This window comes from Sinohyriopsis cumingii, chromosome 7 (assembly GCF_028554795.1).
Source record: "Sinohyriopsis cumingii isolate HCF-2022 chromosome 7, ASM2855479v2, whole genome shotgun sequence".
NCBI classification, from domain to species: domain Eukaryota; kingdom Metazoa; phylum Mollusca; class Bivalvia; order Unionida; family Unionidae; genus Sinohyriopsis; species Sinohyriopsis cumingii.
The window spans coordinates 114,701,555-114,723,415 of NC_142967.1; the positions used below are offsets into that span (position 1 = coordinate 114,701,555).

Consider the following 21,861-nt stretch of genomic DNA (forward strand, 5'->3'; position numbering starts at 1 on the left):
TGGATGAGGTCACATGATCTTCTTACTTTATATAGAATGGATAAGAGATCACATGATCTTCTTACTTTATATAGAATGGATAAGAGGTCACATGATCTTCTTACTTATATAGAATGGATAAGAGGTCACATAATCTTCTTACTTTATATAGAATGGATAAGGTCACATGATCTTACTTTATAAGAATGGATGAGGTCACATGATCTTCTTACTTTATATAGAATGGATAAGAGGTCACATAATCTTCTTACTTTATATAGAATGGATAAGGTCACATGATCTTACTTTATAAGAATGGATGAGGTCACATGATCTTCTTACTTTATATAGAATGGATAAGAGATCACATGATCTTCTTACTTTATATAGAATGGATAAGAGGTCACATGATCTTCTTACTTATATAGAATGGATAAGAGGTCACATGATCTTCTTACTTATATAGAATGGATAAGAGGTCACATGATCTTCTTACTTATATAGAATGGATAAGAGGTCAAAATATCTTCTTACTTTATAAGAATGGATGAGGTCACATGATCTTTTTACTTTATATATAGAATGGATAAGAGGTCACATAATCTTCTTACTTTATATAGAATGGATAAGAGGTCAAAATATCTTTTTACTTTATATAGAATGGATAAGAGGTCACATTATATTCTTACTTTATATAGAATGGATAAAGGGTCAAATGATCTTCTATCTTTATATATAGAATGGATGCGGTCACATGATCGTCTTACTTTATATAGAATGGATAAGAGGTCACATGATATTCTTGCTTGTATGCAGAATGGATAAGAGGTCAAATGATCTTACTTTATGCAGAATGGAAAAGAGTCACATGATCTTCTTTCTTTATACAGAATTGATAAGAGGTCGCATGATCTTCCATTCTATAGAATGGATAAGAGGTCACATGATCTTCTTACATTTTATAGAATCGATAAAGGGACACATGATCTTCCTACTTTATACAGAATGGATTAGAGGTCACATGGTCTTCTTACTTTATATAGAATGGATAAGAGGTCACATGATCTTCTTACTTTATATCGAATGGATAAGAGATCACATGATCTTCTTACTTTATATAGAATGGATAAGAGGTCACATATTTTCTTACTTTATATAGAATGGATAAGAGGTCAAATGACCTTCTTACTTTATATAGAATGGATAAGGTCACATGATCTTCTTACTTTATATAGAATGGATAAGAGGTCACATGATCTTCTTGCTTTATGCAGAATGGATAAGAGGTCACATGATCTTCTTACTTTATACAGACTGGATACGAGGTCACATGGTCTTACTTTATATAGAATGGAACAGAGGTCACATGATCTTCTTACTTCATATAGAAAGGATAACAGGCCACATGCCATTCTTACTTTATACAGAATGGGTAAGAGGTCACATGATCTTATAACTTTATACAGGATGGATAGCGGGTACAAGTTCTTCTTACTATATATACTAGAAAGAATAAAGGGGGCACATGTCTAAATTCATTATATAGAGAGGTTAAAGGGGACACATGTCTTAATATTTCTTACAGAATGAATAAAAGGGGCACATGTCCCAATACATTTTATAGAATGGATAAAAGGGGCACATGTCCCAATAGATTTTATAGAATGGATAAAAGGGGCACATGCCCCAATATTATATATATAGAATGGATAAAGGGGACACATGTCCCCATACAATATACGTAATGGATATGATGACAGAAATTATTTTCCCTTACATATATGCGTACGTTGTAGGGTTTGGTACATTTTTATGTCATTCAGGATCTTAATAAGGAATTATCTCCCTTTTTTATCTCAAGACATTTATGAAATAGACTATATCTAAAATATGTTGAGAGAAATTTGCCATTCTATATTCTACCCGATAAATGTATTATTTGTTTAACCTTTCATCCTACAGCAAGCGAGTTCCTTAACATGAGTATATTTTAATATTTACAGCATTGTAAGTAAATATGACAGTGTACACGTCATTGCATCAATCCGTGCACTCACACTTAACACGGATATATATGAAAACTCTGGATATCTTCGTGGTGTTATGTTGAATTATTGTATAAGCCTAACAAGTGTAATTCGCCTCACTACTTCTGTGAACAACTCCCGGGGACAGTATGTCCGTTGTGTTTATTGTTGTGCCTCTTTTGTATGATTTCTAGGAACACTTTGGTTTACACAAAACTTTGCGAACAATGACTTTTGGTATTTTGCCTACATTCACCTTATACACAAAGGGGAAACACCGAGACTGGTCAAGTTACCTGGTCCAATTTAAATCATTTCAGAAGTAAGAACAAGTCATACTGCCTGCACCCAAGAATTATATATATATATATATATATATATATATATATATATATATATATATATATATATATATATATATATATCCCAATTAGCAATCAAGTCATAACTGAGGTCTTTCGTTTTGCCATGTCTGATATTTTCACATACTGTTGAACGAAATGATCTACATAGATTTGTACACAGTACTCTTTTGCACGTGATATGCTTCCGTTGATTTACCGTTTTACAAACTCATATAATATGTTGAAAGGTATTTTAATAGAAATGATATAGCAATATATACGGACGTTGGGTCGAGATTCTAGTTATGCGATTTTTATTCGTTTCGTCCCTTGGCCCAAATTATACCAAGTAGGTGCAGGGCCAAGCCATACATTACGTCAATTATCCGATGTAATTCGGACAGCCAAACACAATACATGAATTATACAAGTACCAAGAGCAGAACCTCCTCTAAAACAATTAGGAAAATGGGCATATTGTACTTGTATAATCTATGACCAAAAGACTGTTAAAACCATGAAATGATCATCAAGTGAAAATCATGCAATGACACAAATAGATACTTACATAAAACATTGACTTTGAGTATTTTTGATGTTGTATTGAACACAGATGATTGTCCTGTCGGGTGGAGACGGTTTTTGGCTGTACAAGTGTAGTTCCCTTCTTGGCGTTTCTTAATGGACGTTATTGTAAGATTGGCGGATACGGACACATTCACACCTGATTTGGTCCACACAACAACAGGTTCAGGATTTGCTGATACATCACATGTGACCTGGAGGGTTTCCCCTTCTTTTATTTCTTTACTATTCGGAAGGGAGATTATTGGTGCGTCTGCAATATTATCTATATAAGTTATTACAGTAGAACCGAATTGTATTCATGCACTGCTACTAAGAACGGAAAAGCGAAAAGTTCGAATTTCATGTACAAATTCAGTAAAATCAATCAATATATGTACATAAATGTATGTTTCACATGTTATGTTATTTTTCTATGGAAACCGGAGCTATTTATTCAATGAAGCTAGAAATTAGAACTTAAACGTTTTGCATGTCGGTGTAAAGCTGTGAATGGTGTAATTAATTAAATATTACAATTAATACAACTTTCAGACGTATATAATAAAAACACCAAAACGTTATATACATCACGACATGCAATGTAGTCGATCATTGACAATAGCTATAAGCAATGTACTCGACCACTCAGTCAACATTGTCAGTTGCTACATGGTGTGTATTCGACCACTCAGTCAACATTGTCAATTGCTACAGGGAGTGTACTCGAAAACTCAGTCAACATTGTCAATTGCTACATGGTGTGTATTCGATCACTCAGTCAACATTGTCAATTGCTACAGGGAGTGTACTCGAAAACTCAGTCAACATTGTCAATTGCTACATGGTGTGTATTCGACCACTCAGTCAACACTGTCAATTGCTACAGGGAGTGTACTCGAAAACTCAGTCAACATTGTCAATTGCTACATGGTGTGTATTCGACCACTCAGTCAACACTGTCAATTGCTACAGGGAGTGTACTCGAAAACTCAGTCAACATTGTCAATTGCTACATGGTGTGTATTCGACCACTCAGTCAACATTGTCAATTGCTACAGGGAGTGTACTCGACAACTCAGTCAACATTGTCAATTGCTACATGGTGTGTATTCGACCACTCAGTCAACATTGTCAGTTACTACAGGGAGTGTACTCGACAACTCAGTCAACATTAATAATCTCGACATGCATTGCACTCGACCACACAGTCAACGTTGTCAGTCACTACATGCAATGTACGCGACCGCTCAATCAGCTTTAACAACTGCTACATGGAGTGCACGAGACCACTCAGTCAACATTGATCATGTAATGTATATTTTCATCAAGCTTCCTACCAAAGACGCTATTGAATTTAAAAGGGTTGACAGCACAAGAGTCCATTTCAACAATAGCACAAAATGTACCATACTTTCTCTCTAAGATTGTATTGGTTCTTTTCAGCGAAGATGCAAAATAAGCATCTAAGTTAGCAGCAGAGAGGGTGAACAGACATTTTGCTGAAAAGTCATTTTTGAAGTAAAAAAAAGCATCCTACAAAAACGATTAAAGATAAGTTCAATAACGTCAAACCAACGCTTTTTTAAACTTTATTTTTGTCGTTAGTGTTTTTCTAAATTTGGACGTGTTATTGTTGTCACACCCTCCCTGCTGCTATACATATATGAGTAATTGAGTCAATGTCTCAACCAAATATTTTATCCAGAACTATACGATGTCGTGATCAAGGATCATTCATATGTATTGTTATAAATCAGTATGGTGTTGCTAACGTTTTTGAAGAGAAGTTTTTAAATTTAATGATATTCATATCTCCGCAACACCCAATTTGATGAATATTTCTTAAAGTACGTGTATCAACGGAGTTAAATACAGCTAAAAGATTACAATTATCTCTAATTACTTTTGGAATTTGTGCATAACGTTGTGTAACATAACTAATAGCTTTATTTTCATGCCTGCCGCGTGAAAATATTCTAGCTGGATTCCATTGCTTATCCAGCATCACATCATCGTGTACAACTAAACATTTTTTTCACCCTTCTTAACTCCTCTACAGACGGTGCTTCATTAATATCAGTTATAAAATCAATAACATTTTATTTATCCTCATTTAATATCTTTGCCTTTTCATTAAACTCTACCAGATTTTTGTTTAATTAAAAATTAAATAATTAATTTGTTGATCCTTATGGATGCCATTTACAGTTATTCACGCCGATTTAAAAAGGCATGTCTATAATTTATAAACAAATCAATTATTTATATTTTAATTAGACCTAAATCTGGTTTTATAATCATATATACAATGGCATCGAATAATTATATTTGTGACTTTTTATTTGACATAATCCCAGAGGATTGTTCAGTTCACACTGATAAAACTCCCGACGTCGATAACACGAAAATTATCAACAATAATAAAAACGATGAATATTATATTTGTTTGGAAAATTACCTTGATTTTGTTTGTGCTACTCTATTTTGATTGAGGAAAGTACTGATATTACCAGAAATGATCATTTTATGCTCATGAATTATTATTTTTTGATGAATATAAATTCGTTGGAGATATCTGTTTATGTCCGAGACAACAAAAGCACTGAGAAGTGAGTTTATGCACGAATATGTTCTTCGCGGATTATCAATTCAGCATTTTAATTAAAAAAATTATATTAGCGTCAGATGATGACTGACGAGTTGCTGATGACTTTAATGATGAGTATTCAGTCACAGAGATTATACCAGAGTTTAGATTATACCAGAGTTTAGATTATACCAGAGTTTAGATTATACCAGAGTTTAGATTATACCAGAGTTTAGATTATACCAGAGTTTAGATTATACCAGAGTTTAGATTATACCAGAGTTTAGATTATACCAGAGTTTAGATTATACCAGAGTTTAGATTATACCAGAGTTTAGATTATACCAGAGTTTAGATTATATCAGAGTTTAGATTATACCAGAGTTTAGATTATACCAGAGTTTAGATTATATCAGAGTTTAGATTATACCAGAGTTTAGATTATACCAGAGTTTAGATTATACCAGAGTTTAGATTATACCAGAGTTTAGATTATACCAGAGTTTAGATTATACCAGAGTTTAGATTATATCAGATCTTCGATATTGACTAGTTTTACAAATGCAGAATCGAACACATAAATTACGAGGATAACTTAGGAACATTTACGCAACTGATGAAAAGATAAATACAGAAGATATTATTAATTATTTTATGAAACTCGCGATCACAGTTTTATCTTTTTGAAACTAATATTCGATATCACATTATATGTAATTCAGCGCCTGTAATACTAGAACAACAACAAATAAAAGCTTACTAAGAAATAAAGCGATGATAATCCAGAATGGCGTGTAGATTTACAAGCTCGAATTCATAGTATAAAATTAACAAATATGAGATCTGACAAACGAGGTAAAATAACAAGAAGTAAAAGATGTATTTCGCATGAAAATGTTCCTAAATCTGAATTACTGGAATGTCCAACTCGCATTCAGCACAAAGAAGTAAAATACACCGAAAAGAGAATATATCCTACAATCATTATTCTGATGATATATCGGATGAAGATCTACAGATAATATCTGACGAGTTAACCTGACAAGCCGATCAATTACTGGGTATAGTTTCAGGTAGCGAACATGCGTATAATGTGCGACGAAAACATGGATTATATCGATGGATCAACATGTGGAATGGGAAAATATGAGGCTGCGTGGAAATCTGTACCAGAAGATCAATCTGTATTAATAATCAGTTTTAGAAAAACATATACTGAAAAAATAAAGCAGATTATACTCTTATATGAATATCGCCAGTAATATAATATTTAAACTAGGCAGTAAGGTCAGAGTTATTGTTTAGGTAGAATCACTTCATAGATTACAGGGCGTTCCTGAGGTAATGATAATTGATGAGTGGCAATGAATTCGACGACGAAAATTCAGAAACGTTCATACTTAAAATAAAAAATATTGGATAAATATTGGATAAGTTTTCGATATTAATTAACGCATCTAGGCGTGTTATTGTTCTTGATGCCGATACTAGCAATGATGACCTAAATTTATTCAGATTATACCGACCTAATATGATATTTATTCTCAATGATTATAAGCCTGATCATGATAAAAGATTTATTGTTGAAAATTATCATAAATATAATCTAATGATTTTGTTAGATAAAATAAAACAAACATCTTCGTGTGGCGAAATAATACCCGTATTTGCGCATTATAAAGCCAGTACAGATTATTCGGTAGAAAATCTTGCAGAAACACTACAATGACGAGGATATCGAGTGATATATTATCACGCCGATATAGATCGTGATAAAATAGATTTGATTTTTCCGATATGGATAGTGCGTATGATGATGTAGATAATGTTATGTACAATCATACACTTGAGGCCGGAGTCAGTATAACTGATCTCATATTCACTAATAATGTTTGTGTTCTCATTAGAACTGGGATCGGTTGAAGAAACAAAACAAGCATTGCATCGATTCAGATCTCTTAACGAGTTTTTACGAATGCTCTTGTCGACGACTTTGATGGGAAAACGACTATCATACTGGTTCATTTATTATATTTAATTGTGTTACAGTAAGGTGGTGATATGCAGAATTATGTTTCCAATCTTAACAACTGTAATGGGATCATTTTAAGTTGCTTTAAATTATTATTTGAGCGAATTTAATTATTTCAGTTATTCATTGGAAAAATAAATTGCTTGTTGACTTCAGGATAAAATCACCACATTGGATTATTGCGAATTCATCTAAGAGCTTTCGGGATTATACCTGAAGATTGTTGACATATTATCACTTTCGAGGCTATTCTCCCATCAACACATTCAAGATTGGAATTCTATCGAAACAGCGTTGAGTTTCATTCGTAACACTTCATGCTTTCTTTTTCTTGTGTTGTAACCTTTACGATTATTTGGGATATAATTTATAATACTGCAACTTCTCTTGAGATTTTGACTGTGTATTCTAGGGAAATAAATAATTTGTTTAATTGTTAAAATACTTTTTGTCATCCCTTATTTATATTACTTAGTTTAATACCATATAATCGTAATAGCATGTATGCATGCATGTATGTATGTATGTATGTATGTATGTATGACTGACTGACTTTATTTCCTCTTTAAAAAGAGATTACATCAGAATAAACAAATTCATGATAATACAAGATCATAAAATAAAACAGAAAATTGACAAAAATACAATAGTAATACTGTGTCAGCTACCGTATTGACAAAACGAAATATCTCACTGCCTGCAATTATGCAAATCTGCAGTCATTTGGCGGAGCAAGGCACTAATCTTTTAACAGTTGCTTGATGATGATAATATTTCGAAAAGTTAATACGTCTATAGTGTTATGTGCTTAACATTAAGTTCGAGATAGTAACGAAAATGAAATGAAAAACTTTTAACAGTGTAATTCTATATGTAGTTTTTTTTTCTTTATATGACGCATGTATTTATGCATATATATACTTGTTTGCGCGTATGCGTGCGTGCATGCATTTATCTATGACTGACTGTCTAAATGACTTAGTTACATCTACAACAAAGAGTATATCAGGTTGCTAAGATACATATTATACATATCATAGGATTATGAGACACATCATAGACGAGAACGCAAGCATGATATATACATCGTCAACTAATGTGTTTACAAAATGAGATATATAAATACAGAAAACCATATAGAAATCTCTTGGAAATAAACATAAACAAATACATAAACAAATACATAAACACACACACAAACAGCTGTCATACAACAAAATTTGCGGATTAGACAAGAAGACTTTGGCCTTTAATTGTTTATATTTAATGTTAATTTACTACTTACTTTTAATATCATGTTAGGGCATGTTAGTTGATAGCAGGGCACACATTTTATTGTAGAATGAAGCTATGCTGTTTGCGGTCACCAACATGAGCGTATCTGATACGTCATCGTCAATAGACGACATGCAGTCAACCCTGCTTCCAAGAAGTGTCTCCAACAATATATCGTCTTCTTGATTGAATAAGTTAACCCCGTCTCTCACTTCTAAAGAGTCAATCGCTCTCTCAAAGAAAACGTTTCGTTCCTCAAGCAGCATTTCGCAACCTAAAATAAGATGTTTCGCTCTGTCGTCAGTCTCTTTTCCACAGAGTTTGCATACCATAATTTTACCAACAGGCATGATATATAGTTTCATTACTTCAGAGAGAGGCCATAACATGGATGGAAATTTACGCCCGAGAAACCATATATTACTTGGTTTTAAGTCCAAATGAATGCTTCTGAAGTGAATTAAATCACCCCTTAGTTCCATATTTGCTCTCCAGGTAGTTTCTTCATGGTTTTGGATAATATCAATAATATGTCGATTCCAGATGAGTTTTTCTTCAGTTTGTACTCTTTCTGCATAGTCTAAAAGAACACTTCCCATACCATATTTCTTAGTTATTTTGTCAATATCAGGTCCTGGATGCCACCTGCTTTAGAGTATTTCAGTCTTGTTTCTTTTATGCATGTAATGATGCATCATTTCATTTATTTATCAACCTTATTAGTAAATAAAATTATCAGATATTCCTGTATGTAATAAACTAACAAATTAATGTATCTCATGTCAACAAACGTTTCTCACAGTCGTGGTAAAAAAAAAGATTTATTACAAGTAATGCATCCATTGAACACACACCTCTGTCTCTCGCAATGTTGGTCAAATGAATGATTAAGGGTTTAAAGGGATAACGACTGAAACTACTTTCACCAATGGCCCTTTGAAACAAACAGGAGACTCCAGGCTCTTATTCCTGTTTTTGTCACCCTGAGTAGAATAAAGAGAATGAGTAGTTACAAGAGGATTACTGTAATCACTATCCTTTTATTGATAAAATACAAGGTGTGAAAGTGACCTTATCCAAAGCCTGACAAATACGTGTGTCAGCTAAAGGAATACTTTCTTAATCAACGACATTCTCAAGAGCTTTCTATGCCATAGCTATAGTTACTGCACGAGCTGGGTATAAATCAGGGATTTTTTTCTCTCAATAGGACTGAGTCTCTGATACAAACAAGGCTTGTCATTCACAAGTAGAATTACCACAATCTTATCTCCAGCTATGCCATTGCCTAGTAATAGATGAACGCCATCAATAGGTAAAGCAGAAACTGTATTGACTGATACGGGTCCTGACACTAAGTCTGGTGCAAATTTACGTAAAGGAGAGTAACATTAACAAAGCCGCACTCTATTCCTGAATAAGAACACTCTCAATTGAAGAAGACCCCTCAGAAAAAGGCAAAGTGCCTGATAATAAATAATTCAGAGAAGCTCCTGTGTCCTTTAAAATTTTAATAAGGTTAGAATTGTCCGAATCACCAAAGCGTGATGTAGAGCCATTCGGCTTAAATGGTTCATAACTCTCCATAATAAAATCAATCTGTGGCTTATTAGTCTCAATACACCAATGTAACAGTGACCTCTTAGAAGTTACAACTTCTAGAATAGGTCTATCTTGATTATGTTGCTTACTTTTTAATTTTTAGCAATCAGAAATAGTATGTCCTTTCTTCTAGCTATAGGTACACGTAGAAAGAAACAAGGACTTCTGATCAATCTTATCAAAAATTTGATTTCTAACAGTTGTGCCATATTGAAATTTGGAATGGCTTGTATTAGGCTGAGATACTTCTTTTACCAGAAGACAGCTGAGTGGAACATTCACAGACAAAAGAAACTTTATGAGTTAAGGAATACTCGTCAGCAGTACTAGCAGCATTTTCTAAAGTTTCGACATTATGCACATCAAGATAATTTTTAACTTCACTGTGGACACAATTATTGAACTCTTCAACAACTGATATGTGTGTCACGGAATAAGGCAAGAAAATAACTTCGTATGCCTTAAGAAAAATTTCATTTATTAACTTCATAGACGCACACAGCGTTATCTAAGGTGTTTACTTTTTTGTTTTGTTTCATTTGACTGAATAATACAAGCATCTCGTCGTAGGTCACTCGTGGCTAGATGCTCGTATACCAAGGTGTGCACGGGTACTTTACCTTAGGTCGTGTGAATTTTGTTCATGTATTTATAGGATGATTATTGTTCTGTACAATACAGTGCTAGCTCGGATCTTGTCAGACTATACTAACCAGGATGGTGATGCTAATATCAATAGTGTTGCAGTGAAGCTATTTCTACAGACGGTGTATCTGTTTCATGGTGGTAATTATTTAAGATGGACTTAGAATTATGGAGAAGGACGAATTATGATGACTGAATTCTCAACTCCTGGATAAGGACCATTACGTTGTGTAATGTATACAAGGACACGCGGTTATTTGAACTATATTTAATTTGCTTTGCAACACGTGGTTATTTGAACCATACTTAATTTGCTTTGCAACACGTGGTTATTTGAACTATATTTAATGTACCTTGTGGCATTTGGTTGTGTGAACCATACTTGCTTCTTTTGTTTTGCATCGTATGATTATGTGAATCATACTCGGGTATGTTCGTTTGTCTCGTATGATTCTGTAAATCATATCCCTTTCATTGTGAATGTGAGAACCATACTCTTATTTTCGTTACACATGCTTGTATCTGTAACATATCCAGTATTATATTAGTCTATCGTATGTAGTGGGTGGGTGTGCGAGTCAAGTTGCATACGTGTTGTAGTGAACATTTATTTATTTTCATATTTCCTTTGTTTCATAAACTTTCATAACTTCATATTGTGTTGCTTTATCATTCAATCCTAGCATCCATTCGGTTTCAGTCATGTTACAGTCAGTGTTCTGGCTGATCAACCTTCTTGGCTAAGCACAATCTATCAAATAACTACTCATTTGCTCTTGCAAAGTCGACACGAATTGGTCCAGTTTCATAATTCCTGAATTTTTGTCGATAAGCCTCGGCGAATTACTCGTAATCCTTCATAGAGGCATTCCTGAACCAGATCAAAAACAGAACTTTGCTGAAATGACAGGAAACGTATATGTCTCGGGCTCGTCCAATGCTGTATTGGTCGTTTCGAAATTTCGGCAATGTTTCAAAATGAGAAAAATATTATTATATTTCCTTCTCTCTGAAAGGGAGTACTAAACTTATATTATGAGAAACATAAAACCTTGAATTTATATGTAAAGTGGGAATGTGCTTTCGCTTACCAGCTCTAATTATTTTAATCTAAATTGAAATTATCTTTCGTCCGTTTCACTGTCTCTCTGTATGTGTAATTGATTCCCTTTCCTTTTTTTCCAAATGCATTTGTTTTTCTTCTTTATGTAACTGCATTTGTCTCTCTCGCCTTGTTATCCAATTGCGTTTTCCTCTCTTTCCTCTTTATCTAATTGCATTTGCATTCGTTTCTCTTTCTACAATTGCATTTTCCTCCCTCTTTCCTCTTTCTCGAATTGCATGTGTTCTTCTTCTTTCTCTTTCTGAAGTTCAAGCTTGCTTAACTCTATTTCCATGTTGTATTTTAATTTTAATTCATTTACTTTTATGTTAGAGTCTGATACTAATCAAATGCAAGGCAGTTTTATCTAAACTAGTATTTTCCGCCAAATATTGGACCAAACTATTTGTTTGTATTTCTTGCTTTATTAATGAAGCTTTTGCCTCGATTAGATCATATTTTCTGGCAAGCTGAATCAACTCATCTTTTCTCAAGAAGTCTAACTGTTCCTGGGTAGGACTCGAAATAAGGATCTCCACTTTAGATGACATTATAAGAGCTTGTAGATTTCACTAAAGATTTCTAAAATGTGAAACAATACCTGGGATTTAAAAAATTCAGCAACAAGAAGAATTTATACGTCCAAAATAAGTTTTTTGAAATATGTTTTGCGAAACTCGGATTCCAAAGGACGAGAGCCCAATTTTCTATTACGAGTCTATGCCCTTAAAATAAGTAACAGAGAAGAGTTAAAGATGACAAGCTTTGTAAAATTTAACAAATAATTGACTTCCCTAGAATGCAAAGTAGAAAATGAATAAAGAAGTTACATTATTGAAAATTACATTGCACAATAATCCAAGAGTTACCGACCCAATACCTAATAATTTAAAGTCATACATAAAATTCATTACACGTCCAGAATAAATCAAACAACTGAAGGCAATGGCGTGTCTTTTACAGCTCGTAGTATGTTAATGTGCCATCAGTCTTTTGTTGAATCACATAAATATAATTCCAGGTTTAAATACACTACAAATTCCAGTGAATGTGTCTGTCCAAGATTTTTAGCGGGCACGTTTGTATTTCCAGAGAAAAAATTCATCTGAATTAAATAATTTGAAAAATAAATAACCCATCCCAACTGAAAATAACATAATAAAACTTGAAAGTGCTAGACGTTAAAGCACGAATGATAAAATAATGTTACTATGTATATAGCTTTCTACTTGACATCGTGTCACAATTAGCATTTTCTCCAAACAAAATCCATTACCTAATGGAGACATCTTCTTGAATGATACTGATGTTTGCAAAATAAAAACAATGTCATGTAAAGTTCACGTAGGAAACTTTCGCTTCAAACCCCTAATCCAGGGGTGGTAAGTCCAAAACTCATAAAATAATGTATCGTATCCTAAGAAGGATGAGAAACATATTTTGAAACATGTCTTTATTATTGTATAAACAACTTTCCACCCCTCCCATTGACCCCATGTGAAAGGCTACAAATTTATACCACTCTTGGGGATGTTAGCCACATAAACTTCCAATGTACCAAGTTTGGTGAATTTTTAGCCAGGTTTATGGGGAGGAGCGACTACGCACACATCGGCGTAGGGAATACATTATTTTCTATGATTTGTAAACAATTATCGGGAGAAAGGGAGAAAAATGCGTGTATTTTAGAACAACTTCTAAACCTGTTAACAGCGTCATGATTCTTCCCATGCTCAATCAGCAGGACGTACATGTAACCTTTGATCTGGCGAAATCACGTGTCTTTCAGTTTGTGAATATTTTAGACGTGAAATTAAACCTATGTTTTCATGGTTTTAGACAGTCTCCTTTTCTCTCCACCAAAAAATACAAAGGACACACTCATGTCAACAGTTACGTAACGAATTGCATCATCAAATATGTCTCATTTTTCGTCTATTACTTAAATTATAATCTATTTAACTGCTAGATGATTATATTGTCTTTGATATCAGATAACCAATTTATACAACAGGCAGACTTAACACGACCAGAATGATTAGAAAGGCATGACTGTCTTGGGTAGTTTGTTTTGGAACAGAGTTAGTCCTGATCGTTATATTTTTTAATATAACAGACAATAAATTATACCAAATATTCAGCTTTTAAAACTGATTTAACATTATTCGTTGCCTATCGCAGTCACATCCGGGAATGAGTTGTACCTGAAAGAATCTTAGTGTAAAGGTTTTGTTTTTTATAGAGATATGTCTAATTATACGCTTATCTGCTTCCCTAAATCCTTGTTCCTGGAATTATTTAAGCACTTTCGGAAATGAATTTAAAACCCGATTCGAACCTACATAAATCATAGTCAACAGTGGAAACACAGATGCATATAGGTCCGTAGAATCAAGATTTGATGGAAATTCTCGATACAGATAGGTCCGTAGAATCATGATGTACTATAATCATAAGTAGTGAATGGGGACACCCTAGGGACTAGGGGAGTTCCATGTTAAAAAGGCAATATCCACTCTGGGGACTATGTAAAATTTAACATGGGAGAAAAAAATATCCACTCTTGGGACAAGGGAATTTAACATGGGAGAAAAAAAATATCTATTCTAGGGACAAGGGGAAATGAACATGGGATTTGGGTTTTTTTTGTTCTTTTTTTACAAAAAAAAAGAGGGTTGGCAATTGAAAGTCAATCTCTTTTCGAGACCTATGAGTGGCCCTGAAAAGGGTCTTTGGGTTTCTTCTTCTAATTTATTTTATTTCTCCACCAACTTCTTATTTTCTGTCCTACACTCTTTCTCTTCTTTTCTTTCGTTTCTTCCTTTTTTTCTCTTCTTTCTTCTTCTCCTCCTCTTCTTTCTTCCTCTTCTCATTTTCTTCTTCTTTTTCAATTTTTTCATTCCATGCTCTTATCCTTATCCTTTCCTCTTCATCCTCCTTCTCCTTTATTTCTTTCATCACAGCACTTATCATTTCCTTTACTTTTCTTAAGTTGTTAATCTCCATCTTAACTCTATGTGGGCTATAAGAATAGTGATCCTCGTTTAACCTCACTAACATTTGCTCCATCATACCCAAATTGTCCAGGACGTCTTGCAATGTTTTCATTTTATCAAGCTGGTTCGAAGCCATCTTCATTTTTTATTCTTTGTAGAATGGTTTGAACGACGAATACTGTGGGTTCTTATACTGAAAGCGCGGACGTGATGGAAAACATCCCCCTAAGACATAAAATTGATATTACCTAGATCATGACCACACAACGCGCGGACGTGAAGGAAAACATCCCCCACTTTATCATTTCATATAATATACTATCCACATAAGTGAAGCAACAATTAACAAACCCCAAATCTACTATTTACACACGCAAATCATTAAAACAAAATCCATAATTTACTATCCACACAATCGTACGTGAGCGGTTACAAAACCCAAACTGTACTCTCCACATACGCTAAGAAACAATAAACAAACCCATAATCTACTATTCACACAAACGTACGTGAGCGCTTACAAACACAAACACACAAACACAAACACAAACACATACCCTCACACTAAGAAAAAAGAGTCAGTTTTTATATTCACACTACTCTACATACACACATTGGCAAATAGATTACTATATCTTTTCTAGAGATTGGGATAGCCATGAAAAGGGCTGTTTGTTTTTTTTTTTAACTCCATGACACCTGGTTAATGATGGCACCTTCCAGGTCTGGCACCACACACACATCTTCTTCCCCAGTCTCTTTTCACTCGTTTTGGGGGAAGAGCAGAGGCGGGATAAGTGGCTTCAGAATCCCAATTTTCTGTCTCTGGGATTCTGAAATTTCCTCTCTCCTCTTCTTTGTTTCTTCTCTCCTCCTCTTCTTTGTTTCTTCTCTCCTCCTCTTTCATCCTTCCCTCTTCTACTAGGGCCTCTGCAGCCAGCTCATTCACTATACGCCTGGCATATTCCAGGTGTACGTGAAGTTCAAGCAGTTTTGCTAGTCTGGTGTTCATTCTCTTGATCAATCAAGAAGGGTAGCTAGACTGCCAAGCGATTTTCAATTTATACTAAAAGCGCGGACGTGAAGGAAAACATCCCCTAAACAAAAGTGATCTTAGCTAGATCATAACCAAACAACGCGCGGACCTAAAAGAAACACTCACTCACTTTTTTATACTACCCATTACTAATTTAAAATTTTTCATTAATCACTTCAATATACTATCCACATATGCAAATCAATCAAACCCCAAATCTACTCTCCCCACACGTCAAACAGCAAAAAAACATGATCTTAATCTACTATCCACACAAACGTACGTGAGCACTTACAAACACACAATCTTATACACAAACACATACACTCACACTATAAAAAAGAGTTAGTGTTTATATTCATACTACTTTACATGCACACATTGGCAAATCGATTTTTATTCCTTTTCTAGAGTATTGGGTAGCCCTGAAAAGGGCTGTTTTTTTTTTTTTTTGTTTGCTATGGCAATCTTTTAGTTTCTAAGAATGCGACGTCCTCTGAGGAGAGACTTTCTGACGATAGGTCTGCTTCTTCGGAAAGAGAAGAAGAAATCTTTGGTGTCGATACGACAATCGACAAAGCCTCTGTCAGGTTCAGGTTCCTGCTGCTGCTGCTGTTGTTGTTGTTGCTGCTGTTGCTGCTGTCTCTGAAGTCTGTACTTCTCTGTCCATTCTTCTTTCTCCCTGTTCACTTCTTCTCTGAAGAGCTCTTCTATCAGGTCTTCAGTGACTTTTAACATTCTCACATTCTCTATCTCTTCTGGCTTCGGTATCAGACTGTGTCTGACCCTATGCAAATTCACGTAGGCTTCGTTTAGCTTAGCTAGTTTGGAGCACATCTTCGTAGGAGGATGAGTCGACAATGGATAGTTTGACTGGAAACTGCCCCGGTTCTTAAAGTCAAAGCGCGGACGTGAAGGAAAACATCCCTCCACGGTTTTCGAGCCGGAACGATCAATGAGTGTCATGAGAGAGATAGAGAGAAGTCAAAGAGCATGATTCAACATTCTTATAGCCAAACAAAAGACAAAGGCATTTTTTCAAAACACAACATTTTTTATTCAAAAATCAATTAACACTAACAAACAACTCTAACATTTTTAATAATAATCCAACAATATAACATCGAACATTTTTTTTTAAATCACAAACATTTTTTTTTCAATTCACACTCTACTTTAAACAGGGCTAACAACGTGAACGAAATTGTGATTTCCACTGTTGGAAGTCATTACTACGTTTCCTAGCTTGAGACAAAAGATAAGCATAATGGTCACAAAACCATCGATCTACTTTCACATCGTTTCTAGAAGAAGAACGAGGATCAAAATGAGTCACTAAATGTTCTAAGGAATAGCCCAGGCTGCGATGATGCAGAAAATACACACATGATTTTCCAAACACCAAGGAATCTGTGCCTTGTAATTTCACATTATTGAATCGGGTGGTCTGAACATTTCTTCTCATAAAGTCAATGATATCGTCTTCCAAGGGGGGCAATCCGTACGAATCAAAATATTCTACACATCCTTCTTGAGGAAAGTAGACGGCTGGGTTCCTGGGAGATGACTGTCGTCCGTGTTGATCACATAAGCTAGATGGTCTTGAGGTTTGCGATGAGGGAGTTCATCTTTAGCACAGACGACAGGATTCCAAGAAGCCGTATACGAACTGTGGTTCAAAAGGTAATAAAGTTCCCAGGTATCCATGTTTTGTTTTTTTTCTTCTTCTCAGGTAATAATAAGTCATCAATTCGATCCTGACTTTTTGCTTGAAAATGTCTGACAAATAATCGTTTCTTCGCTTCGTCTCCTCACTCTGATTCAGGAGAGCTTCGATACGATGGATCTCTTGAGTGGTTAATGGTGGACAAGAATGTTCAAGCAAGTCTTTATACCACTGATGCAACACGACTTCCTCCGAGATGAGACTCCAAGCTTCGTCCAGATACTCGTCCAATTTTTCTTCTTGACTCAACATCAGGCATTTATCGTGTTGAATTTGACTGGGATGATCGTTTTGACATCCATGGCAATTTTTCTTGATCAATTCCGTCATTTTCTCGACCAAGTGTTTGGCAAAACAGGAGACTAAATGGGCTTCTTGTTCTGGCCATCTTGACTTCATCATGATAGCTTCTTCTTCCACAGTCTCCTCACATTTCATGTCTAAAGTTTCTCCACTAGGTAAAGAGGGATAACAATCTTCCATAGCTTCTAATAATCTAGAATGACTTCTCTCAAACTGTTGATTTCTATGGTATTATCGAATTCTGCATACAGGATGACGTTCAACGTTATGTCATCAGCTGGGTCTCGTTTTGCAAACTGAATTTCCACACGAATCTGGCCTTATTTTATAGGGTGGAAATGTTCCTCGTCGCTGCCTTGGTCTGGAGTGAAATCAAAACCCCACAAAGCATAACCTCCTGCATAATCCTCGTACGTAATGCCGTGACTGGTGTTGGTTCCTAACTGTCCGGTAGATTCGTACAAGGACAAGTACGACCTCAAGTAATTCTTCTTCTCAAAGTCAGGTTCAAAAGGTCGGGTACACAAGGTCTTGCCATCGAGACTGCCTTTGATCTTGGACACGTTGAAGTGTCGAAAGTAGAAAGGATTTTTAGTGATAGCTCCGTTGAAGGCTGTATTCTCGACGATACCAAGGATTAAACATTTGGGTAGCTGTCCTTGGAACAGATGATCTTTGATCATGGATCGCTGTCCAGCGGGAATGGTGAAGGTTTTCACTTCCACGCGTCGGATCGGATACTTCGCGGTCGTTCTGCACAACGTCTGACTGATGTCGTTTCCCACTTTAGGTAACACTTCCACGCGGCGTACGTAGAGTCTGGCTTCTTGGATTTTGGTTTTGTAATCGTCAGTATCAGCCAATAAATGGAAAGCGGTACTGCTACGATTCAGTCTCAGGCGGACATCCACCCCGTTCAGCAAATATTTCTCTTGCAACCACATGTCCAAATGCAAACGATCCATCAGTTCTAAACTTTTGTTGGGTCTCATGATTCTGTTTCTTCGTTCTACAAATCCTTCATTGTATTCTTTCTTTTTATCAGATGTATCAGTTTCCAATAATTCAAGCTGGCCTGCTTCGTCAGCTTCCCATACCACACAGGCATTGAGATGAGTGTTCTTGGCGTCTATTCCGTACGTCAAGAGATTTTCCAGGTAGGCACGATAAGGGTAAGTATCCATGCTGCTACTGACTAGTTTGTTATTCAAGTACAAGTCCACTCCACTGAACAAGGAATGCATGAAATTGTTGACGGGAGCTACTGCTTCAGTGTCTATATCACCTCCTGTCTTATCTACAACTTTGACTTTCAGGTACAAGTAACTGCTATTCAGATCGATGTAATCTTCGAGCTGTCCTTTGATATCAAGCTCGATGGAAGCGGAATCGGCCAGTGAGGAGACGGGGTGAAATTCTACCAATTGGGATTCTTGTATGGTCATCATGGTGGGTGGCATGGCAAACAGATCCAGTTCCGACTTGGAACAAGCGCAAGACTCTCGGTGCATCATTTTTTTGTTGCTGTGTCTCAATAATCGAAAACGTCTAAGTCTCGAACGGTTCTTCTTTTCTTTGTCTTTCTAGCTTTAGACGTGTGAAGTGTGGTGAAAGGGTATTTTCTTCGTCGTCTCTTTCTGCCTTGTCCTTGCTGAATGCCTGACTCGGTAGCGTGCAGGGCATTTATAGGTGTTTCGCGTCGGCCCAAAAGGTCTTTACCCGTTTGCAGCAAGACATTTTTGCCTGCCCTCATGAAGGCTTCTTTGGGATTTTGTTTGTCGATGATGACATTTTGGAGAAATTCTTTGCCGTGCGTCAGTGCGGCATCGTTCAAGGCGTGCAATCCGCGTGTCACCATCGGTTTCAAGACTGGGGCCACCGAACGAAAGGCTGATTTTAACATATCTCCTAAACCGTGTCCTCGCTGTCGAGCAACCCCTCGGTACACTGGATACATGACTTACGAGTCGTGAGAGAACCGTTTTCGAAAAATGGAGTTTCACCGTGACATTTCCTTTGGTGAATGGAATATTTTGTCCCAGATCTCCTTTTATGGCAATGTTGACCGTGTCCAAATAAGACTTACTGACAAGCAAATAGTGAGGATGTACAAATTCACGGTGGACGTGATAAGTGTTCCCACCTTCCTGGTCACTGGTCGTGGTACTATCTACTTTGAAAGGAATGACACGCAGTAATGGTACGGAGGTGTGTCCCACCACGTTGTACTCCACCACATCGGAATACACAAACATCAAATTCAGTCCTTGGTTCAGTTCTACAGGGAATCGAAAAAACTTGTAAAATTCCGTATTGCTGTTGATCTTCGGTGTAAAATTTGGAGCCATTTTTGTGTCTCCACCTAAAATATCAAACAAGTCACGATTAAAACTGATGGACAACGTTTGGGTATCCTGAAATTTCATCAGTAAGCGACGAGCCACTTTATAGTACTCCAGGGTGACACTTTTTTGATTCTGTTCAGGGCTTTGCCAAAGGCTTACTCGAACCTGGAAGCAATGGTGTCCACTAAATGTTGGCCACTAAAATAAAACCCTGACGGAATTTTCAAGGTGTAGATATTGAAGGGTGAATTGTTGGCTGGTCTTATGTCCCCTGGAAACCCAATGTCATTCATGGTTTCTTGCAATTGTTGGTTCAGGATTTCGACCTCAAAAGTGTTTTGCTTTTCGGTGATGTTTTGTATTTGTGAAGGGTGAATCATTTCTACCAAAGCCACTTCCCAATGGGCTTCGTGATCTAACTGGATGGCCTGAGGTAATTTGGCCGTGTAACAGCATAACGTGTGGTGGGGAAACACCTCCATGGAACTGTCACTGGGTAAGGTTAAGTAAAATTGGTTTCGGTAACTCATAATTCCAGAGTTCTGTGGCTGTCCGAGGGGTTACTGGACGTCAGAGGCGTGTCTCCGCCTAAAATGGGGTTGTTGTTGTTGTTATTGGAGTGGTGACTGGCACTGGCACTGGACACAAGGTTCCCGTGGTTCCCGTTCGAGGAGAATTTCAGGGAGGGATTGGGAAGCAGGTAACCGATGCAACTGCTCAATAAAATGGTCCACAATTGTTTGTCTCCTTGTTGCAAACTCAAATTGACAATGGCTGCCCCGATGACACAATACACCACGAAGATTTGGCAGAAAAAAGACGATTTGCGTTTTAGGCACACGTTCTCCACACCACACCCACAAGGGTTGTTTTTGCAAATCTTGTAGAGAAGAACTGCGTGAAGGATTGGTATCCGTAGTAGCTGAGTCCGTGTGAAAGGGCATGATGGTCATTTCTTTTTATAGTCGATGACTTGCGAAGCGTCGATCCAAGAATCAAAACTGGGTGGATATACTTTCCAGCGTACTTTGACTTCTTTGACACGTCGTTTGCCCACTTTACGGGTTCTGCGTTCGAGGATGCTTTCGATGTCGTACACGTCGTCTTCTTTTTTGGTGACACGTTGTAACTCGGGCAAATAAAACGTTCCTTTGAGCACTTCTCCGTCATGTCTTCCAATTTTAGACGGCAGGATGACGGCCATGCACTCGTCCAGTGACACGAAACAATTAGGTCGTCCAGTTAGGTAAGTAACCTTTATTGAAAGTGCGTTTGGTTTTGCCAATGCGCACCCA

At 36.2% G+C, this 21,861-nt stretch overlaps 1 protein-coding gene across 1 annotated transcript in view; it reads right to left on the reverse strand.

Moving 5' to 3' along the window:
* Positions 1 to 21,861, reverse strand: part of LOC149795965 (kin of IRRE-like protein 3) — an 87,128-nt gene that overhangs the window by 24,945 nt on the left and 40,322 nt on the right. The window contains exon 4 of the mRNA XM_089965884.1: positions 2,919 to 3,188. Within this exon, the coding sequence (XP_089822010.1) occupies positions 2,919 to 3,188 (270 nt within the window). The remainder of the gene's footprint in view (positions 1 to 2,918; positions 3,189 to 21,861) is intronic.